This window comes from Pteropus vampyrus, unplaced genomic scaffold (genome assembly GCF_000151845.1).
Source record: "Pteropus vampyrus isolate Shadow unplaced genomic scaffold, Pvam_2.0 Scaffold43, whole genome shotgun sequence".
Lineage (NCBI taxonomy): Eukaryota > Metazoa > Chordata > Mammalia > Chiroptera > Pteropodidae > Pteropus > Pteropus vampyrus.
Genome location: NW_011888824.1, coordinates 690,618 through 713,009, shown reverse-complemented (window position 1 = coordinate 713,009; position 22,392 = coordinate 690,618). Strand labels below are relative to the sequence as shown.

Here is a 22,392-nt window from a genome sequence, read left to right as displayed (position 1 = left end):
CATGTCTTACAAGAATGACTAAAAAATTGGTAAGTATTTATACTAATATTCTCAAAGTCCTATGATCAGGACTACAATTACATCTAAATTACTCCAGCCAGAACTCTTTTCTGTTAACATCTTGATACCTCAGATTTATTCTTACTGAGGAAAGGGGAAGAGATTTGTTCACTGAAGGCCTCACAATGAAAAGCTGACCTTGAAGAATGGATGAGGAGGACTTTTGCGGGTGGGCATGGGTGATGAACATGTGAGGTAACACCCCTCTCATGCATCTCCTTCACATGGTTGTGATGGCTGCTCCCCCAACTGCCCAGCTCTGGAAATGCGCTCCAAATCACCTTCTAGTAAAGAGGGGATTTCCACTTTCCTCCAACTGCCCCTTCTGCCCTTCACCTACTTCACTCTGGCCCAAGCAGTGGGAAATGTTAATGAAGCAGAAGAAGAAAGGAGTATGTGGCTATAGAATTGGTGGAGGCATTTTAGATAGCATTATTTCATTAAAAAAATTGTGTGTGGATAATGTGTCTGTTTTAGTACTATGCTACTTTGGTCTAACTCAATCCTCAGATCCGGTTGCCCTCTTCTGAGTGGAAGAATAACAAATTTAGAATGAAAAAGAGACTCAAGTTTGAGTCTTGGTTTTGCACTAGTCACTTCTCTGAGCTTCATCTATAAAATTGGAGTAATAATAATAATAATAATAATAATAATAATAATAAGTTCAGGAGATTTCATGTGAGAATTGTTGATGAAATAATGTCCAGCCTATAGACAAGTTTTATAAGTTTATTTGAGCCAAAAGTTTGAGGACATGCTCAGAAGTGAAATCTTAATGGATTGAGAAAATGCTCTGAAGAATGGCATTTTTTGCAGCTCATTTTATACATTGGAATCAAAGGAGAAGATGTGAGGAGGGTTACATGAAATCTGTTGGTGGTAGATTAAGGAGGCACTAGGTTTAGAGAGAAAGCAAACTGGAGAAACACATACTTCCTTACATTGGTGAGTATAGGATAGTTAATTAACATGTACAGTACACAGTGATGGTATACAGGGAACACGGTAATAATGAGGGGTTCTATGGTCTCATGCTCTGGTGGTGTTGTGCCTTGAAGAGATTTAGAAAAGAAAATTACTCTGACTTTTCAAGGGTATGTTATCTTGTATGCATAAGAACAATGGGCTGGGTTCCCTTAAGGTGAAGATTGACCTTTGCTAAGGAAGCTATGGGCCTGGAATGTGACTACTGCTCTCTGACCTATCCAGTTAGGAATTAGTGATCAGACCATCCTGTGTGGTTACTTTTGGTCACTGAACTTGTCAGGTCTTCCATATGCCCTTCTCACGTCTGCCCCCTCGCCCCTCTGTCACAGGTTGTCAGGTTTATTACATAGTCCCTTTTTTGTTAACATTTCGATCCTATAGATGATTGACCCCGTTTTTAAGCTGCAAATTTATTTTGATGATATATTTAGAAATATGACTTTCTGAAAAAATAAGTGTTTTCTTCACAAATTAAAATATACTTCTTTAATTTCTTGATGGATTTTTTTACAAATCACAATTAAAACACTCCCAATTTTTGATTTTTTATTTTTGAGGTATAATTCGTAGACATTGAAATGCTCACACTTATGTGAACAATATAATGAAATTTAGAAATTTAGAAATTTGTGTAACCTACAGATACAGAATATTTCAAAGATATAGAATATTTTCATCACACCAGATGCTTCATGTTCTGATTTCTATCACCATACATTCCTATTTTTAAATTTCATAGAAATGGAATCATACTACATGTTCTCTTATGGGTTTTTTTTTTTTTTTTTTTTGCTGTTGTTATTTTGTTTGTTTGTTTTGTTGTGTTGTTTTGTGGGGTTTTTCTATTTTATTTTTTTTTTAACCCAATATTTTCTGTTGTATCATACCTCTCGCATGAGCTTTTGTACAATGTATTTTCTTTCCCTGATTAAAACATTATTTCCCTGCTCTTTCATATTATTTCTTTTTGTTCTTTAGGGCTCAGTTCACATATCATCCCCCCAGGGAGAGCCTACTCTCACCTTACAAAGATTGAATCTGACATCTTCCTATGTACTGGAATAGTACCCTGTACTCAAATCCAGCCCTTAACCTCTCCTGTTTATTTACTTAGCAAGTTCAAACCCTAGATGTGAAGTGTAATTTCTTTGTGCCTTTATTCTTAGTGTAAATGAATTATTTTACAATAAATTCATATTCTAAAAAGGCAAATAGACTTGTTCTCCAGATTCTCCTCACCATTTCTTTCATGATGTATAATTAGATGGCTACACTGATATTTTTTTCTAGCTTTGCTCAAGCACATTAAAAAAAATCTAAAATTATTTTTCTTTCTTTAGCTGGTATCAGCATTTAGAATTTTCTTTATCATAATGTTGGGTATTTGTCAGAATATTTAAAGACTTATTCTAACCAAATTTCTTGGAAAAGTATGTTTTGTTCAAAAATTTCAAATTCTGAGCACAGAGTTGAAAATAATTTCTTTTACATACTCACTTGCATGCACTATATTTGGAACTTTAAACAAGTTTACTTTGTCTATAATTGCTATTTATAATAACTGGAAAGTACTTAAACTGGAAAGTACTTAAATGCCTGTCAATAGTAGAATGAATAAGCCTTTTATTCATTTGCTGAAATACTAGACAGCTATGAGAATGAATAATCAACAACTGCATGCAACAGTATGGATAAACGTCAAATATAATGTTACGTAAAAGAAGACAGACACAACAAAATACATACTATATATATATATATTTTTTTGGCATCTAAGTATAAAAATAGGCAGAACTAATCTATGTTGTTGGAATACTGATCGCCCTTCACTGGGCTGTGGTTTGTTATAGAAGGGAGCACAAAGGGAGGATTCTAGTGTATGTCAATATTCTGTTTCTTTTTGTAGGTGATGGTTACGCAGTGGAGTTCATTTAGGAAAAATTTATGAAACTATACGTGTGTGTGTGTGTGTGTGTGTGTGGGTGTGTATGTAAAATACGAGTAAAATTTTACAAGTGAACAAAATATTAAATAAAAAAATGACTGTCTCTGGCTATAACCCAAAAGTTAATCTTTTCTCATTTTAACTTAAATACTTGTCTACGAAGAGATTATAATGCTTTTGAGGTTAATATTAATATTCTGAGATATTAGAATAAAGTAAAAAATGTAGAACTTTAGAATAATAAAACACCTCATAAATTACAGAGATCCTAAATTCCATATCATAATTATATCCAAAAGATTTGTAGAATAATTGCAACTTTTCTAATTTTTGAGTTCGTGCATTTATTTCAGTAATCATTGCTTTCTTCAGGATCATGAAAGATCTGCAATATAGAACCCTATTTCTGGTGGTGTTTTGTTAGTGCTTTGCTTGCATGCTGCTAATCTCTCTTGTAAGACTACATTTAATTAGCTCCATGTGTACCTACCACTGTTAAATGCTAAATTTAATTGAGATGACACAATGATATTAATGTGCTATTTGTAATGATTCTAAAGTATTGGGTGAGTGGGTCAGGATCAAGTTTTGAGAGGTTGAGTGACTGCTTAGGGTTAAATAAATGGTAAAGAACGAAGCTGAGAATTGGACTTAAGCCTTTTTGAGGTCAAAAACCTTTCCTTTTCTCCACAGTACACTGCTTTGTCATAAACTCTCAGGGCTAGAGAAATTTCATACACACTATAACTGGGTGTCATAGATAGCTAATGCCAAGGAGTAAATGAAAATAAAGTAGGTTAGCCAAACCTTTTTAAACTCTAGAACTCAAAGGGTAGTAGATCTCAAAGTTAAAAGACCCAGATAATTTATGTAATACTTTTAAAAAGGAATATGTTCATTTTTATTAACTTACTAAAATATTAGAAGTACTGATTGTTAAGAAAGATAACGATTTTAAAAAATAGAAAGGAAAACTTGACCTAAAACTACTTTCTTACTGTACTTTCTAAGCATTTTCTAATTTAGAGAATTGTAAATAGTACAGAAAAGTATCTTTTGTTTTTTTACAATCAAAATAATGAACAAATATTTTACTTTCTGTTTTTAGATTTGACCTGCCACCAGTTATTTTGTTTTCCATGGATGGATTTAGAGCTGAATATTTACAGACATGGAGTACTCTAATGCCCAATATTGATAAAATGAGTAAGTCTTCGACAACTGAAGGCATGCAAATGATAAAACACCTGGTTAGTCAGTCTCTAGATGGCACATCTCTCTTTCTGACCTTTAATATCCTGATGATGTTGTTATGGGATATCTATTTTCATTCTTGTTGGTTCCTCTTTCCTTTTTTGAATGTTCGTTATTTTTTTTCTTTTAGCCTATTTTGATTTGTCTTGTGTTTGAATATACCTTCTGCTCTATGGAAATCTGTTCACATATATTGGCTCAAAAGTGGTGTTTGTCAGACCTGAGTCTTATCAAGGTGGATATGACCATCAAGGGCAGGAAGATCCTGAAGGAAACTGAGTAGAGGCAGCAAACATCATTGCCTGGAACCTGGCTCTACCATTTACAAGCCGTGAGACCATGGGCAAGTTTGTTTTACCTGTTCGTGCCCTCGTCTCTTCATTTGTAAAATGCTTACTTCCTATGTGATAGGAATATTGTGAGAATATATATGTAGTATGCATTGAATGATTTTAAGTTATTACTATAGTTATTATTATTATCACCTTTATCATGTTGTACTTCTGGCCTCCATACAATTTTATAAAGTTAATAATAAAGAGAAATTGAGTACCAAGGACACAGCTAAAAAGTATCAGAGGGTCAGTTCAGGGTCTACACCCTTCACTGCCCTCCAATTCCCGTCTTTCTTCCCCCTTCTAGCAGATCCTCTTTTACCTCCAAGGTCCTCAAGGTTTATGACAATTTTACTGGTTTCCTGTTTTTATTTTACTCTAAATTATTTTTAAAAATAGCTGTTTGATCCTGAATAAGTCAATCATCTTTTCTGACCTTCAATTTTCTTACTAGGTATAGGTCTCTTCATATTTTATTTTTCTTTATGATGCAATTTTGGTAAGTTGTTTCTAAAAATTTATCCTTTTTCTTCCGGGTTTTCCGGTTCGTGAAGTATAAGCGTTTATAATAGTCTCTTATAATCCTTTTTTATTTCTGCGATATTGGTTGTAATGTCTCCTCTTTCATTTCTGATTTTATCGCGAAAATAAAGTTTATTTTATAAAATTTTATATTTTATTTTATAATTGTTTTAATAAATGTATTTAATTTGTTGTTAATTTTTTGGTTGATTCTAATTTTATTGGCTTTTTTGAAACAAAATTGTTTTCTAGTCTCTATTTTATTTATTTTTGCCATGGTCTTTATTGTTTTTTCCTGCTAACTTTTGGTGTTGTTTGTCCTTTTTCTAGTTTTTTAAGGTGCAAAGTTATTTGAAATTTCTTCTGTTTTAATGTAGGTGTTTATCACAATAAACTTCCTTCCTACTTTTTTTGCTGCATCTGTGGAGTTTTCATTTCTTTCATCTACTCATCTATTTAGTCTTCTGTTCTTTTTTGTTTATAGTTACTATGGATATCTGTTATTTACATTTTCAGATTTTTTTGGTTGGTACTTAAAAAATGTTTTCTTAGAGAGTAAAATATACAAATAATAAACTTTTAAAAATGCATTAAAGGGTGTATAGTAAAAACCAATCAACCAACCAACCAACCAAGAACAACAACAACAAAAAAACCCTCTTTTTTTCTGATCTTCCTAGTTTTTCTCTGCAGAAGCAACTACTCTCTTGGATTTATTGTGTATCCTTCCAGAATTATTCTATTCAGTCATAATTTAGATGTCTAAGATCTGGAAGAAACAATGATAAAAGGTCTTGTTTTCTGTGAGTTGTTTTGCAATAGCTCTGATCTAAAATGGTCATCCCAGTCTGCAGATAGTCAGCAGGTGTGTCCTGTTTAAGACATTTTAACTAGAGAGGTGCTATGTTTTCATGTTGTTGGTAGCTTAGTTAGTATTTTATACTCTGTGCCTTCAGGCGTTTCAGAATTTGGGTCACCCATGTTTCAAGGAAATAAAAGCAGAAACTGACTTTATGTCTCTATTTATCGTATGATATTTTTTTCCTGCTTAAATTCTTTTAATTATATAACTGGAGTAGATTTCATTTTATTTCTGTATCATATGATTTATTAACAATATTAGATTTGCCTTTCCCTGATTGAAGACAAGATTATTTATTAGCAGTTTTGACTAAAAAAAGAGGGAAAAGATATTTAAATCTTTAGTTATACCCTATTAGTCAGGTCCTAGAGCAGGCCTCAAACTTAAGCACATCAGAACCATTTGGGGTGCTTATTAAAAATGTAGATTTTTTTTGAGTTCCCTTTTCTTCACCTTCCACCCAACCCGTCATCCCTACCAGAGTCCTATTTAACAGGCTTGATATGGGGCTCAACAGATTCTGAAGGAGGAAATTCCTGGATCATATTGCAAACACTGAACTAGAGGCTGGGAAGGAGTCTAATTTCAAGCCTATTTAGAAAACATTTATTATTTCAAGCTGTAAAGTTTGTTATTTTCTGGACGACAATCATTTTCACTTTTTGTTTTAACCTAACTATAACCTGTAATGGTGAAGCTTTCTTTTAGAATTAGAGTCTACAAGATTTCAACACGAAAAATTTCTTGTGCTTCACTGCTGCAGAGGAAGCAGCAATACTTTGATGGTTCCGATCCCCTCAAGGAGGGTTATTGCACAGACCATGCAGCAGAACAATTGGGAGCAAAATTAATAACATGCTTTGTGGAAAACAGATTACAAGAAACTTCACTGATCAAATGGAAACTTTGCTGAAAATAATAAGCAGCAAACTTAGCTCATTTGTAAGCATTATTAAATGGCATGGGCTTATGCAATTATACAAGTCAAATTCCTTTTTAGTTACCTAGTAGTTGTGTTGACTTCTGTTATGTCAGATACTTTACATGTAAGAACTATATGCTAAGATGCAAATGTTATATAAAAATTTTAATGTAATGAAATGAGTCAGAAAGAGGGGAGCAACAAAAGCAAATAAAGCTGGTAGTGTATAATTTAGGGTATGTTTAGCTCAGGGGTTAGCAAACTGTGGCCCATGGGCCAAATCCAGCCTACCCCACCTGTTTTTTGTATGGCCTGCTAAATACTAAGAGTTGTTTTACATTCTTAAGTGATTAGGGGGGAAAAAAAGGAAATAATTTATGACACATACAAATTACATGAAATTCAAATTTCAATATCTATAGAGAAAGTTTTATTGGAATGCAGCCATGCTTATTTGTTTATGTAATGTCTAGGGATGCTTTTGGGCCTTGATTGCAGAGTTTGAGCTGTTGCAACAGAGATCACAGGGACTTGCAAAGCCTGACATATTTATTGTCTTTCCATCTTCAATCAACTCTTTAGCAACTGACTATACCACCAGATATGCTTTAGCTTTCTATTTCTCTGAGGAAATTTTATGTTCAGATTTTTAGTTATCCAAAAAACTTCTGAGGAAGTAATAACTTCTTAATTTCTCACTATACTTTGTTGTAGAAACATGTGGAATTCATTCAAAATATCTGCGATCTGTCTATCCAACCAAGACCTTTCCAAATCATTATACCATTGTCACGGTAAGTGCTTGGCCCAGTGAAAGACTGATAGGCCACAGAAAGGCAACTGATTATACCACCAGATATGCTTAGGCAGGAACTGGCCAAGCCCTATGTTATACATTTCACAAGCACATGTGGTGATAGTTCATAGCTCAATTCAGGCTAGGAAGTCTCAATCTGAGGCCAGTCCAGTACTATGAGATATTAACCATAAATGAGTGTGCAGGCATTAGGTTAATTCACCTTTGTGATAGGCCAGGTAGCCTCTTGGGTGTGAGAAATACAATTCTCCTCTGATATTTTGACTAGTCACTACTTATCCAAAGTTCGCTGGGAATGGTAGGCTATGAATGAGGATGGCCACTTTGATGTGGGGATATTTAACTTGATAAAATCTTAGTTTTATAAAGGAATCGACACTGGCTATATCTCTTTAGAAAAAGCAAGTAAAGCAAGTAAATTCTCCTCAATGTATAAAAAGACATAAGTGAAATGATCAAAATGAATTAAAAAAAAATTATTTAACTCATAATAATTTAGAACACTTCTTAAGGAGGCCTCTGTCTCGGTCTTTATTGCCAAAGCCATTATTGTACCTTTACTACTTTGCGTTTAGTCTTTTATTACTGTGGAACAATAACTATAACATTTAAATTTTAACCCTTTAGTAATTATATATGTATATGTGTGTGTGTATATATATATATACACACACACACACACATATGCATGCATGTATTTGCAAATTCTATATTGCAAATTCACCTACTTGCTAAAATTTATTTGTAACCCCAAAATCAATACTTGTGATGTATTTCTAGTTATCTGAGAACATTCTTAGAGCAGCAAAAAATTCGAGTTGCCCTGCTCACACATTCCCCACAGAAGTCTAACAAGGCAATACTCTGCTTTCTTGTTTCAGCTCTCAAACTCTAAATGTTGTTTTCATAGTCTATTGTCTCTTTAGTGCCACGTTTTTTGCATGTTTATGCCTTTTATTAGTGATTTTTCTGTTTAAAATGGCCTTCGAGTGTAGTGCCGAAATGTTGTCTAGGGTTCCCAAGCGCAAGAAGGCTGTGATGTGTCTTACAGAGAAAATATGTGTGTTAGATAAACTGTTCAGGCATGAGTTATTGTAAACCAAAAATATATATTAAATAATGTATCTTTAAACAGAAATATACATTAAAAAGATTTTGTATTGATCAGTAGACAAAAAATGTTGTGAAGCTCACGGGGACCTAACCCTACAGACTCCCTAAGAGCAATGGTACAGTGTTTATTGTTGGCAACAACTTTATAGAACATAACTACCATGAATAACAAGAATTGACTATATGTATAATATATATATGTGAATCTATACATGCAAACAAAAATATACATATATAAGGTTTAATATAGATATATGTGTATAAATATAAATAAGGGATTATATATAAGTGCTATTGATTTACTGAATATGTGTGTATATACTCATATTCATATATATAGTAATGTTCTGAAATACTAACCATAAAATTTGCCTAAAAGTTACTACAGTTGCATGGGATATCATCATAGGCATTCAATGCACACGTGGAATGATTGAATGAATATTTGTGATTGAATTGAAGGGATGATTGGATTGATGGATGGATGGAAGGGAAAGTGGATGGAGACTCGGTAGGCTCCATTATAAAGTGCTGGTAGCACTTTAACCCATTTAGCCCATTAATGCTTAAAAGCTTCTATGCAATAAATTTCTTGCTATTCTTGCCAACCTAACCAGTAGCTACTCATTATTGTAATAGGAGAAACTGTTATTAACAAATAGTTATTAATCACACAAGAGTTATGTTAACACCATCATCACAAAACATCTGCCTAATATCATTCATTTGCTGTTATAGGCAAATATACTGGAATATACTTTTTATATATCGATATTTGGGTTCAGATTCAGGGGTTTTATATGGAAAAGTATGTGACATCCTTCCAACATATGCATTATAGATCTTATACTATTTCAATTTAAATATATGTTTTATTAATATATTGTTTAATCTTAAATCTTTTTTTTTGCAATTATAATTTTAGGGCTTATATCCGGAATCACATGGCATCATTGACAATAATATGTACGATGTAAACCTCAACAAGAATTTTTCGCTTTCTTCAAAGGAGAAAAATAATCCAGCATGGTGGCAAGGGCAACCAGTATGTCGTGGTATATGTGTGGCAGCTAAGTAATCTCCATTTCCCACTGTGACAGTGGATCTCTCTTCTCACTCCATTTTGAGTTTTACATTATCTTTCTAATTTCTAAGGACTGGGGGTGGGAAGGTGTTTCACAACTATTTATAATTATAATTTAAATCCTTTAAACATTTGTGATAGTTAATCTAAATGACCTGTTGAAACTTGGATGTTGTATTATAAACATATCAATCTGGAAGTTACTTGGAAAGATTATTTGCTCATTTTTTTTCCTCATTCTGTTTTATAATTCTTTAAAAGGGAAAGAAGAACTGTACAATTTTACCAATTTGAAAAAATGCCCTTACTATTTTACTACATTTTTTATTTTTCAAGTGGATCCCTGGATAATTACATTTTTAAACTGCTACAAAGATACATTTTTAATAATTTAAATACATTTTAATAATGAAATAAACTTTGCAACTGTTAAGATTGTTCAGTTTCTAGTAAGTGGCACTATTTCTACCCAAACTGATTATTCTCTTGACTTCCACTTAACTTTTCTCTTCTTTTAGATCTGGCTGACGGCAATGTATCAAGGCTTAAAAGCTGGTACCTACTTTTGGCCAGGATCGGATGTGGCTATAAATGGTTCTTTTCCTACCATATATGTGCCTTACGAAAGGTAGTCAAGCACTTGCAGATATGACCCTATCTCAGCAGGAATAATTAGGATTTTTCTGTTGTTGTTCTTAATCTTGATGGTAACTCTATTCTTCCAGTTTTAGGGCCAAAAATCTTGAAGTCATCATTGATTCTTCTCTTATATACCTCATCCAGTTAGTAAATGCTTATAGCTTTAATTACAAAATATGTGCCATCTGAGGACTTTTGATTAACTCTATCATTAACACTCTAGTTTCAGCTGCCATCATCTTTTGTCTGTATTACTATAGTTGCCTCTTTATATATCTCCCTGTTTCTATTCGTGTCCCCGATAATCTATTCTCAATCTACCAATCAGAATGATTACTTAAAAACAAAACAGAATAAGACAAGTCCGATCATGACGCTCCTTTGCGCCAGAAACTTCAAAAGCCCCCTGTTTTATTCAGAGTCAAAGCCTGCAAGGCCCTCTCTCACTACTTCCCTGGGCACTCACTCTGCTTGGGCCATTCTGACGTCCTTAGTGGGCCTCACTGGCTTGCTTCTGCTATCGGGACTTCGAGTTGGCCTCTGTCTGAGATAATCTCATCCTTGTATCTGCATAGCTGGCTCTCTTGTTCTCTCTGTCTGAGATAATCTCATCCTTGTATCTGCACAGCTGGCTCTCTCACCTCCTTCAGGCCATTGCTCAAAAATTTATCTTCTCAATTTTGTCTTGCACTGATAGCACTAAGATTTCAAATTCCAAACCATATTCACTCCACTTCCTCAGTGCTCCTTTCTCAGCTTTTCTCTCTTTTCTTTTTCCATAGCATCTGTCACCTTTTAGTACACTGTATAATTTATGCATTAGTTTATTGTGCATTGTTTGGCTTCCTCCAAGAGAATGTATCCTCTAGGAAGAAAAGCATCTTCGCTTTTTTTGCTGATAAATTCTTTTCAAAATGAACAAATAATGTCTGGCAATAGATGCTCCTTATATATAAATGCATAAATGAATGAAATAAATAAAAGTAAGGTCAAATGAATGGATTATAATTATGAGTCTTTTATTTTAGTTGGGAGAAAATTAAAGGAGAGAAAGAAAACAATATACATTTAATTTATAGTGACTCAAATGTATCTCTATATGAATATTGAAAACAGGAATCTCTAAGTAATACTGAACCCCTTTTAGTATTTGGATCATATATGAACACAAAATGGATATCTGAAAATATCAACCTGCCTTTCTGAGTAAGAATATAATGGAATTATTCTTGATTTGATTAATTTTTCAAAGATCATTTACTCTACTTTGCAGTAGTGTCCCGTATGAACAGAGGATCTCTACACTGTTAAAATGGCTGGACCTGCCCCAAGCTGAAAGGTAATGTCAGAAAAGTGCTGGCACAGCAGGATATTTGTGGGTCTGAAATGAAATTAAGTCTTTACTTTAAATGACTTTTTTTGGGGGGAAAAAACAACCAACTTGGCATTTCCTTTAACTGGGCATTTTTCAAGAATTATTCTGAGCGCAGTTGACTTTTTGCTCTTGAGAATGTGATTGACACTATGGGACAATAGAGATAGAGTCAGTAGCAGAGAGCAGGGGCAAATGTCACAGAACCAGACGGGTTGGGAACAGAGCTGAGAGTGGATCTGAAATGTGGCCATGAGGACTGACTCAAGGAGCCCTAGGGGCCAGAGCAAGGCCATGGCAACAGGCTGGAGCCAGCGTCCTGGAAGAGAGCTCCAGGTCAGTGGTGCCTCAGAAACCAGACGTTTAAAGGGAAAACTAGTGGCAGAACAGAGCCAGCAAAATGTTAAGAAACCCGGACACCCAAAGGGCTAAAGCACACCAAGGAAGGTCTCAACAGCAGGAACAAGACAGGTTTTCATTACGTCCGGAAGGTCTTACTTAATCCCCATTAGGAGGCTATCCTTGCTGAGGCCAGGTGGAATCTCTGGACCAGGATGAAGAGAAGGAAACTGCCACAAAGTCCTAGATTTACAAAATTTCTGAATCCAACCTATAGGTTTATTCCAAATTAATAATGGCTTTCTCCATTTCAATTGTATTCCTAGACCCAGTTTTTATACCCTGTATGTTGAACAGCCTGATTCTGCAGGACATGAGAGTGGACCAGTCAGTGCCAATGTAAGTTTTTTTTTAATAAATGTAAAGTCATCTAGCCCTAACCCACAAAATAAAATGGTGTTCTTTGATTCTCTGAATACAAATGTATTTGATGTATACACGAGGAGATAAAATAGTTAAAAGTCTGAAAAACTATCTGCCTTATTAACCACAAAGTAGTTAAAATCTAAAAAGGATCTCTGTCTTATTAACCACATTTTGATCCATTTGATAAACACATTGAATATTTAAATGTAGCACTGTTATTTCATACAATGAAAATTTCAAGGCTAGATGCTGCATGTACTAATTCAACATATTAATGTAACCCATTTTAAACCACATCACCTGTAAATCCACTGTGGAACATTCAGCTATTTATTCATGTCCAATTCCATTTATAAGTTTCTAATAATTGCACTTAATATGTTATTGCCTCAGGCGGGGTTATTCACCTCCTGGACCCCCATTATAATTGAAGTAAAATTTTTAACATTAGTTTCTTCATTATCTAAACTATTCTGTTATGCTTTTACTACAGAAATATAGTTCTTAAATGTTACTTAAAAAAAAAAGTCATCTGTCTTCTAAAATCCACTGAAGGCTGTATTGCTGTAAAGCTGCAAAGGCCCCTGTAAGTATAGCATTTCCCTGCCCCACAGAAACTCATTGAACAGTTGTCCTCAACTGGAATGCGAGCATATTTATCCTGGCAGCACGACTTAGCTGTTTATCAGAAAAGCCCTTTATCCTCCTTCCCATTAAACCAAAATGATTTCTAACAGGAGGCTCTGCTCATTCTTACCACTTTAACCCTTTAGTCGTTTGTATTCCAATGCCACTCTTGACTGTATCACTGACTTGAACACTAATCAGGTTATTCTAATGGCGAATGGCTCAGTAACTTTCCGAAGCATGTTCACCATTTCTTCTTTTCTATTTTAATTGTTATCCACATTTTATATGATTCATTACTTACTATAATCTGCATTTATATAATATGCTATAATCTGCGTTTGTCTTATTTGATTTAATATTAGGCACCGTATCTTTTTCTTTCAGTCGAGGAGGTCTCAATCTAGATTGGGTGGGAAAGAGGTTGGGGCTGGTTAGAAATTTTTCTGATTAACAAAAGGGGAAAAGTTCACAAATGGCCTGATTGAGGAAGGAGCTGAGCACATTAGAGGATCACGTAGAATGAACAAATGGACAGAAAGACAAAAGGACAGGTAGCTAGACAAATAGACACCATGATAATGGTAAAAATAATAACAGCAGCTAACCCTTGTGTTCTCCGCTGTGCCAGGTACTGTTCAAATTGTTATATGAATATTCTCTCCCATCTATGTCTGGAGCATTGTGCCAGGGGAGAGGGCTAAGAGGAAGCCTAGAGAAGGAAAGTAAAAGAGGGATTAGACCAAGTCTCATTAAAACTTAAGAAGATGGAGAAATAGGAAAGCTTAATGGCTTTATCATCGTTGTTGTTGTTCTTAATTACAAATTTTGATTCAGAATTAATATGACATAATTGAAAAGTAAAAAGGCAATTTTAGTTTGTTTTGACTCATTTACTTATGATGAAAGTTTATTGGGAGCATTTGAGATCTTGCTTCCCAGCAATTGTCATCAGTGTTGGTTCAAATAAACTCATAAAAATTAAAAAAAAAAATTATTAACTTATTCCAGATTTTTCAGTTATCAATACCTTTCTTGTTTTTGTTCTGCTATACCTTTAAATTCTATTTTTAACAGTTTCTGGTGGCTTGATATTGTGCTAAGCTTTCTTAGGGGTGAAGAAGAAAAGGTCCTTACTGTCAGAAACCATGTTGAAGAGGCAAATAAAGGAAATAGTGAATTAATGTACGACACTGATGTTCTTTCTTTTTCTTTTTTTTGAAGCCTTAAAAATTTTGATAACATAAACAGTGTTTTAAATGGGAAATTATGACCTGTTATAGCTGGAGAAGGCTTTATGAAATGGAGATGTAGAGGGTGGTAGGATTTGGACAGGCAAGAAGGAGGGAGAGAGGCGTTTGAAGTATAGTGAAACCAGGAACTTCTTAATAACAAATTTGATACAATGAATCTCCAGTATTGAAGTTGAATTAGGCACAGAATGGCCTGTTTGGTTCTGAGTAACTTTAAGTAATGGTCTAGTACTTCAGTAAGATTTAGCTGTTATTCATTATTGAAAAAAAATTATTACATCTTAGATGAAATGAAAAGTTGGGAAGAAAAATTCAACTCAGAAATGAAAATTGAAATTGGCAACAGATTGATTTTGATGTTAGTATTTCTCACATATACGGTGAAAGAATTTCAGAGTACTGAATAATTGCACTTCAAGGGAAACATGTAGAGTTAAAACAATACGAGAAAGATGTTGCACTTTTTGAAAAACAGATTATGTCGATGCTGAGTAGAGCTTTCTGATAGTAGGATCCACTGCAACCTGAAATTCCGTTTTATAAAAAGAGACTTCTGGATCCCAAACACAGTTATTCATTGAGGATCTTACCAGTTAATTCCTTATACCAGCATTGATTTTGCTGTTTCCACAGTATCCACTGTCAAAGTGAATGATCATGATTCTATGTGAAAGAAGCAGAGTTTCTTTCTACCCAAACATGATTGGCCTCACACTTGTAAACATTTCTGTCTCCTTTAATTACCTTGCCATCCAAAAAATTGCTCACTCATTGCCTGTTACAGGGATTCTTGTTTCTTCCCTGTGTCTGGATTAGAACTGAGGCTATAGCATCAAGTCATTTCACATTCAGTGCGTACTTTGTGAGACTGTGCTCAGGAAGTGTGTGATGAGTGAAGTGTCACAGTCTCTTCCCTGCAAGAGCACACATTGTCCTGGGAGAGGTAGACACACGCATAGATGATTTCAAAACTACGGAGAGTCCAGAGGTAGCAGAATGCCCGGGTGATAGGAAACAACAGAGAAAGAGGGGCTCTTTGTGCAGGAGAAAGGCCTGAGTAGGGGTGAAAGGGGACGTGACAACAGGTGGAAACCATAGCTCTCACTGGCAGACCAGAGTGCATGGTCACCGTAAAAATGAGGGTCAGGAAAACATCTTGGAGTTGATGGTTTTAGCAATGATAGAGATGGTTTGAGTTCAAGTCTTGCTCTGTCCCTTATTAACTGTGGGGCCATGAATATGTTACTTACCTTCTCTAAACCTCAAGTTTCCTGGTCTCTACAACCAGAAGTTTCAATACTACCATTCATGAATGTTTGCTGTGAGGATTTCTTAAGGTAATGCGCTAAACCTTTTAACAGTAAATGTGGAATTCTTTCTCTAAAAAGAAAAAAAAGGCAATCATTATTATGATAGTACTGAGATATTAAAGTTTTTCCCCAATCTATGGCTATTATACATTTTTATTCACTGAAAAAAAAGTAACGAAAAGTGATATCAGTTAAAAGTTATTCACTTAACTCTTAAGCCAATTCAATGTACTATATTGATAAAGTGTAGAAAAATTTGAAAACGCAAGAGTACAGACAATAAAATAAAAACCAACCCCAATTCACTATTCAGGGACAACCACTGTTAATGGTACCTTGATATATTTGCTTTTCATTGTCTGTGCTTGTTTTCTTACTAAGAAATGCTAAATATACTTGAAAACAAAAACAATATGTATGGGTATGTATACAGTTTGGTTTTACTTTTTATGTTTAGCATTGTATTGTGAGCATTGTCCTATGTCATTGTTCTTTAAGAAATATTTTTTTAATGGATATCGAGTATGCCTCCTTAAAGATGTGATGTAATTTATATTCTATATTTAAATTCTAAATAAATAAAATGATGAATATCCTTGTACACAAATCTCTGTACTGTTTATTTAGGACAGGTGCTCAGAAATAAAATTATTAGGTTACAGGATGTGGCCCATTTTATCTCGCTGGATACTCATTGTCACATGGTCCTCTAGAATGTGTGTACATGTTTAGGTTCCCATGGAAGTGTCTGTGGACTCCCTTCCCCAAATTAGGCATTATCATGAAAACCTTTGTAGTTGAATAATGTTTGTTGAGGTCAAACATTTTTCTCAGATATTTATTGGACAGTGGTTTATCATCCTTTGGAGGGAACATGGTTTAATTTTTTTATTTATAGGAATTTAGGAAATTGATGCTGGCCACTAATATCCTATCTCAAAACCCAGAAATTTTAGAGGAAGAAATGTGTTTAATTTTACTTGATTAGATAATGATTTCATTAATTAAACTTTAAATCATGAAGACAATCTTAACTTCAATTTTTTTTTCCCTTAGGTAGTTCAAGCGTTACAGTTAGTAGATAACGCTTTTGGAATGTTGATGGAAGGTCTAAAACAGCGGAACTTAGACAGTTGTGTCAATATAATCCTTTTGGCTGACCATGGTATGCTTTCTTTAAAAAAATTATATTTTATCATTGATTATATCTTATATAAAGAATAGTAACATTTTTAAGTCAGTACTGCCAGACCTACAAGCTGTTGAATAAGCAAAGAATTAGTTTGGGGGAGGCTGTGATAGAGGACTGAAATTAAAATTTCTAGTTTAATTATTCTAAAATTTATTCTGAAAATCTATCCATACGCTTAATTTTTTGTAAAAATTGAGTTTGCATTAGTTAACAAATGTAGTTGGATTGTTAATCATAAAAAGTGCTTTTGGGGCTTTATTTCAGCGGGTCATTTATTCATATAATAGATTGGCAATACTTTGCTATGTTAGCTGGTTTTATCACGTCCCGTGGATTGTTTTAGTTATGTAAATAGACTTTTATAAAGTCCCTGTCACTCTACTTGAGGTTAACTCTTCATTTTGGTTAACTTGAGTGTTAAAGGAAGTGGAACAGCTGCCACCACCCTCTGCCACCTCAGTCTTAAAGTACTAGTTCATTTAACTATTTTGTAAGTGGCTACTACTCAATGCTGAGTACTTTACTGAATATGGTGTAATCAGAAGTACATAAAGTAGAAATGGACCTTTTCTAGATGGAGTGGTCAGAATTGTTTTTTCTAGGAGGACATTCCATGTCCTCCAATGGCTATGAAGGAACCTCACCTAGGAGGAGAAGAGGAAAAGCAGCATATCTGCAGAACTTTTGTTTATATTTTAGGACATCAGGATAATGTGAAAGAGTCATTTATTTAAAATTTTTCTAAAAAGATTTCCTAATATTTTGGCCTATTGCTTTTAAAATTAAAGGAACTACTTTAATACATGCTTTGTTAAAAGAAGTTATAAAATGAAAAATTAAAATTAAAAATAACAAAAATTTAGATGGAGTCTAAAGAATCTTTAAATAAAAAAGGTTTAACAACCAAATCTTTTTTAGAGCACACTCTGCTTATATAAAATTAAACAGTACACTTAGGAAAACTAAATATCCTCTAGTCCTTATTCTCTTAATATATTGTTTCATTAAAATGCATATTACTGTTTTTATTTAAAAATATGTCATGTCGCCTTAGGTACAAATCAATTATTATAAAATCAAATACACTTCCTACAGAGGATTTCTTCTTCAAAATTACTTTAATTGATCCACATCCAAATAGTGATCTGTTTACAGTTTCTGGAATTCTACTCTTACAAACAAACTTTCTTTTCCACTGCCAGGATTTTCAAGGTCTGCCATTTAGAATAAAGAAATAGGGTAAATTGTTTAGATCCTCAGTAAAACTTGGTTTATCTATAACATAAAATCTCTCCTATTTGACAGAATTAAAGACAACCAGTAGTTACCATTTATATACATTCTGTGTATACCTTTTTTTTTTTTTTTTTAAATTTCAGGAATGGATCAGACTTATTGTGACAAGGTGGAATATATGACTGATTACTTTCCCAAAATAAACTTCTACATGTATCAAGGGCCTGCCCCCCGTATTAGGGCTCGCAATATACCTCATGACTTTTATAGCTGTAAGTATGAAGATGCCCATGTAGGAAAAAAAAGGTAAAAACTGAAAGTGAATAATGACTACTCCCTGATTCTAAGGATGTAGGGATTACCAGGCCACCTCCTCTGACTTCCTTGAGAAGACCACACAGAAACAAATGAGAAATTCCCATGTTTAAGTTGTCTATAAAGTCTATGGTAATATCTAATGTTATTAGGTTAAATATGCTACTCTATTCTTAAATGCTAAAATAATTCTTTGCTTAAAATAATTTTTTGATTTTACCAGATCATAGTCATTAATAAATGTATTGTCAAATTCACTTGAGTTGTACACATTTTTTGCAGTTGTCAAGTATCTATTGTAATGACTTCTATTTTTTCTTTTGAAACAGTTAATTCTGAAGAAATTGTTAGGAACCTCAGTGTAAGTACAGTCTCCTGGTACATATATTTAAAGTAACGTAATTTCCTTACGCTAGGTCCCAAGAAATTTATAGTCTATATTTCTGAGTCCGAGCCACTTATAATCTATTTTTAAAATTTTCTGTCATCCTTATCTTATATGCATGTCAGTTGCTTTTATCTTAGTTGTTTTCATTTTGGAGTTTACTCCAGTATAGGAAATCAGCTTCGGGTAATAGTGACACTGACTCCTAGTTTTCTTTGAATGGGCTGATGTTTCATTCAAAGGGGCCATGCTAGTGAGCTTCAGGTAGCCTCGCTTTTCACATTTTTTGTGTGTGACTTAATATCAGAAAATAGTGAATCACAGTCTCATATATCTTCTTGTGCAGGTCAGAAAAATCTTCTTCTTACCCTCTAAGTATAATTCCAACTGCTTTTGATTGATTGCCACATCCTGGGTGGTAAGAAAATAAGGAGGGCAAATTCCAGAGAGCTTAACATGATCTGGATTTTTCAAGGAGGATTTCACTGCTTCTGGAGAGACCTGAAATATTCTCATGTGGTAGTGTTAATAATTCTATAGAGTATAATCATAAATATATATCTACTATCTGGAATTTATGAGTTTACCATTGCTTGTGATGGGGCTTGTGTGTTATCCAATTGTAGTCAAAACTGTTAGAATGAAAGGTGAATGATTAAAGATAAGGAAACACTGGATGAAGAATGGTTATTATAACCTGGGATCCAGTTCAAGTTTTAAGTAGGAATGGCTGCTGGCACAGAAAACCTTCAGCGTGTTCATCACTTTTTTTTCTCTTACATCTTCTAATATTCTGATCTTGAGTAAGCATGTTAGACAACCTCGCTCCCTACTGGTGAAGCACATACATGCAGTGTGTTCATGCTCATTGGATGGGTAGTTGAGAATTTTGAGCTTGTGGACTCTCTAAATCCACGCATTGTTTTCCCTTTAGTTCATTATCTCATGATCCATAGAGCTGAAGTCCTATTGCTGAGGTGAGGAAGGGGATCGAATGAGCCCCCTGGTGCAAGGGGATTAGATGCCACAGGCTTTGGAAATTCATTACATGGCATCACAGATTTGGACTGGGCCTGGTGCTGCAGAGCCTAAAGAAATGGACTACCTTTTCACAAAGTAGTTCATTACTCATAGGAAAATATTTCCTGTGATAGTACAATATTCCCAGTAATGCTGTTCTGTGGGCCTATATTGAGCTTGTATTGGACAAACATAACCAAACATGAACTGGCAATTCTGTAATTTCCACATCATTCTGGCTACACGACAGACAGTAGCATCGACTTTGTTCTTAGATAAAATTTCATCTCAACTCTAATGTTTTCATCTTAAATTCTCAAGTGTAAAGAATGCTCTCATACTTCTTCAGAGATTGGCAGTGTACCCCCACTTTTCTCTGGATTTACTCTGGCTACATAACGACCTCACTAGGAAAGTATGACTTGTCAAGTGATCTGTGGTCCTGAAGGGCACATTCTCGATGCTTGTATCTTTCAGGAAGCTGCATACTCAGCATCTGCCATTATGCACTTGCCTGGAAGTTTCAAAACTATTAGCTTAAGAAGGAAGTAATGATAGATGAAAAGTAGAAAAATAAGAAGCCTGGAAAAAATAGCAAAGTAGCAAGAAAAAAACTAGCAGAAATACCTGTACAATAAATAATTTTTCTTCCTACTTTTGTATTATAATGTTCTTTATTCTATTCTCTAATTTCTTTCAAAAGTGTTTTTTTGTTCAATTTCATAGTGTCTTTTATTTCTCTTATATAAAATGAGCATGAGATAAGAGTGACATAGACCCGAAGCATTTATGAGATTATTGAGGCTTAAAATAAATAAGAAAATGAGGAAGTAGAAAAAGATCACTTCCCCATGTCAATGTAAGAAACGTTCAAACCTGTAAAAAATTTGTATAAGAGTTTATTTGAGCCAAAACAGATGATGCTTCAGAAAAGAACAGTTTTGCAGTTTCTTTTGTGCACTTGAGATTAAAGAGGGAACTAAGGAAGATTGCATGAAGGTGGGAGAAAAGCAAGACAGGAATTACATTACAAGATGACAAGATTATGTGCTCTCTTAAGGATGGTTTTTATTTCAAAGACGTATTAACCTAGATGCACAAAAACAGTGGACAGGGCTTGCTTATAAAACTTTCACTAAAAATGTTATAGGCCTGGAGCGTGACTATATTCCCACAGGAACCTGCCCAGTTAGAAATTTATGATCAGATCACCTTGCAAGGTTACTTTCCGTATAACCTTTTCATCCATATTCGTGTTTTTTGTTTTCTCTTGTTGCTTAAAAAGGTCATGTGGGAAAAAATTTCTTTTATAGTTCTATTTATTTCCTCACTTTATTACATGGATACCAACTTGATTTTGTTTTTACATAGTTTTAAAATACACCATCTAGTTACTGCAGTAATGATTAAAGAAATAACATTTCTCTCCACTTCGTGAGAAATCTATGAATTTTTTAATAAATAGGGAAACTGTACTAGATTTTAAAAACAATTGACTTGATTTGAAAATAAAGCAAATGTAGGTTATTTAAATTGTAAATTGAGTCAATTGTGAAGGGAATTTTGGTGCAATTAAACTGATTTTTACAATTTTTACTCATATCTACTAATGTATTATATAGTTTTCATATATAATTTAGACTCCAAAGTTATAATTGCCATTTTAAATCTAGACTTTATATCTATTCTATTTCAAAAAAAGGAAGGAAGATTTATGGTGGTTTTAGATACGTACACAGGAATAAAAACTTAGAACATCAAACAATATAGTTTACATCATATTTTTAATTGTAGCCTAAAGGAAAACAATATAATTAGGGAATGTGACCACACTAATAATAGGTTTAATATTCCTATTTTATTAGCCAAGCTTAAATCTTCTTAATTTAAAAAGTGCTTAATAAATTGTCTTAGGAAGTAAAATTGTTGAATTAGCTCTTCTATTTTATGTGTCGAGAAGAAATAATTCACTTGTTTTTCAGTGCCAAAAACCTGATCAGCATTTCAAACCTTATTTGACTCCTGATTTGCCAAAACGACTACACTTTGCCAAAAATGTCAGAATTGACAAAGCTCATCTTTTGATGGATCGACAGTGGCTGGCTATGAGGTTTGTGTATCTATTTACTTCTGTTGTTGTACTTTTAACAACCATGTTGCATTATAAATTTACTTGACCTTATCCTGCTATTAAGAGCACATAAATTATTCTGAGAACGACATTTTCTTGACCTTTTATATTCTGTATTTGAAGATACCGTTATTAGATAGCCAATCTTAGCATCCTAATCTTCCTGATATAGATGAGAATGAGGGAGAAGCCTGAGACTGTTCACTGACTTTCTGTACCAGCACATTCTTAACCCCTACTCTGGTC

At 33.9% G+C, this 22,392-nt stretch overlaps 1 protein-coding gene across 1 annotated transcript in view; it reads left to right on the top strand.

Annotated features, from left to right (window-relative positions):
- ENPP3 (ectonucleotide pyrophosphatase/phosphodiesterase 3) overlaps positions 1 to 22,392 on the top strand; it is a 62,746-nt gene that overhangs the window by 12,134 nt on the left and 28,220 nt on the right. The window contains exons 6-15 of the mRNA XM_023529799.1: positions 4,101 to 4,198; positions 7,602 to 7,681; positions 9,743 to 9,862; positions 10,420 to 10,529; positions 11,814 to 11,879; positions 12,578 to 12,650; positions 16,924 to 17,032; positions 18,439 to 18,567; positions 18,940 to 18,971; positions 21,998 to 22,125. Coding sequence (XP_023385567.1) covers positions 4,101 to 4,198; positions 7,602 to 7,681; positions 9,743 to 9,862; positions 10,420 to 10,529; positions 11,814 to 11,879; positions 12,578 to 12,650; positions 16,924 to 17,032; positions 18,439 to 18,567; positions 18,940 to 18,971; positions 21,998 to 22,125 — 945 coding nt within the window. The remainder of the gene's footprint in view (positions 1 to 4,100; positions 4,199 to 7,601; positions 7,682 to 9,742; positions 9,863 to 10,419; positions 10,530 to 11,813; positions 11,880 to 12,577; positions 12,651 to 16,923; positions 17,033 to 18,438; positions 18,568 to 18,939; positions 18,972 to 21,997; positions 22,126 to 22,392) is intronic.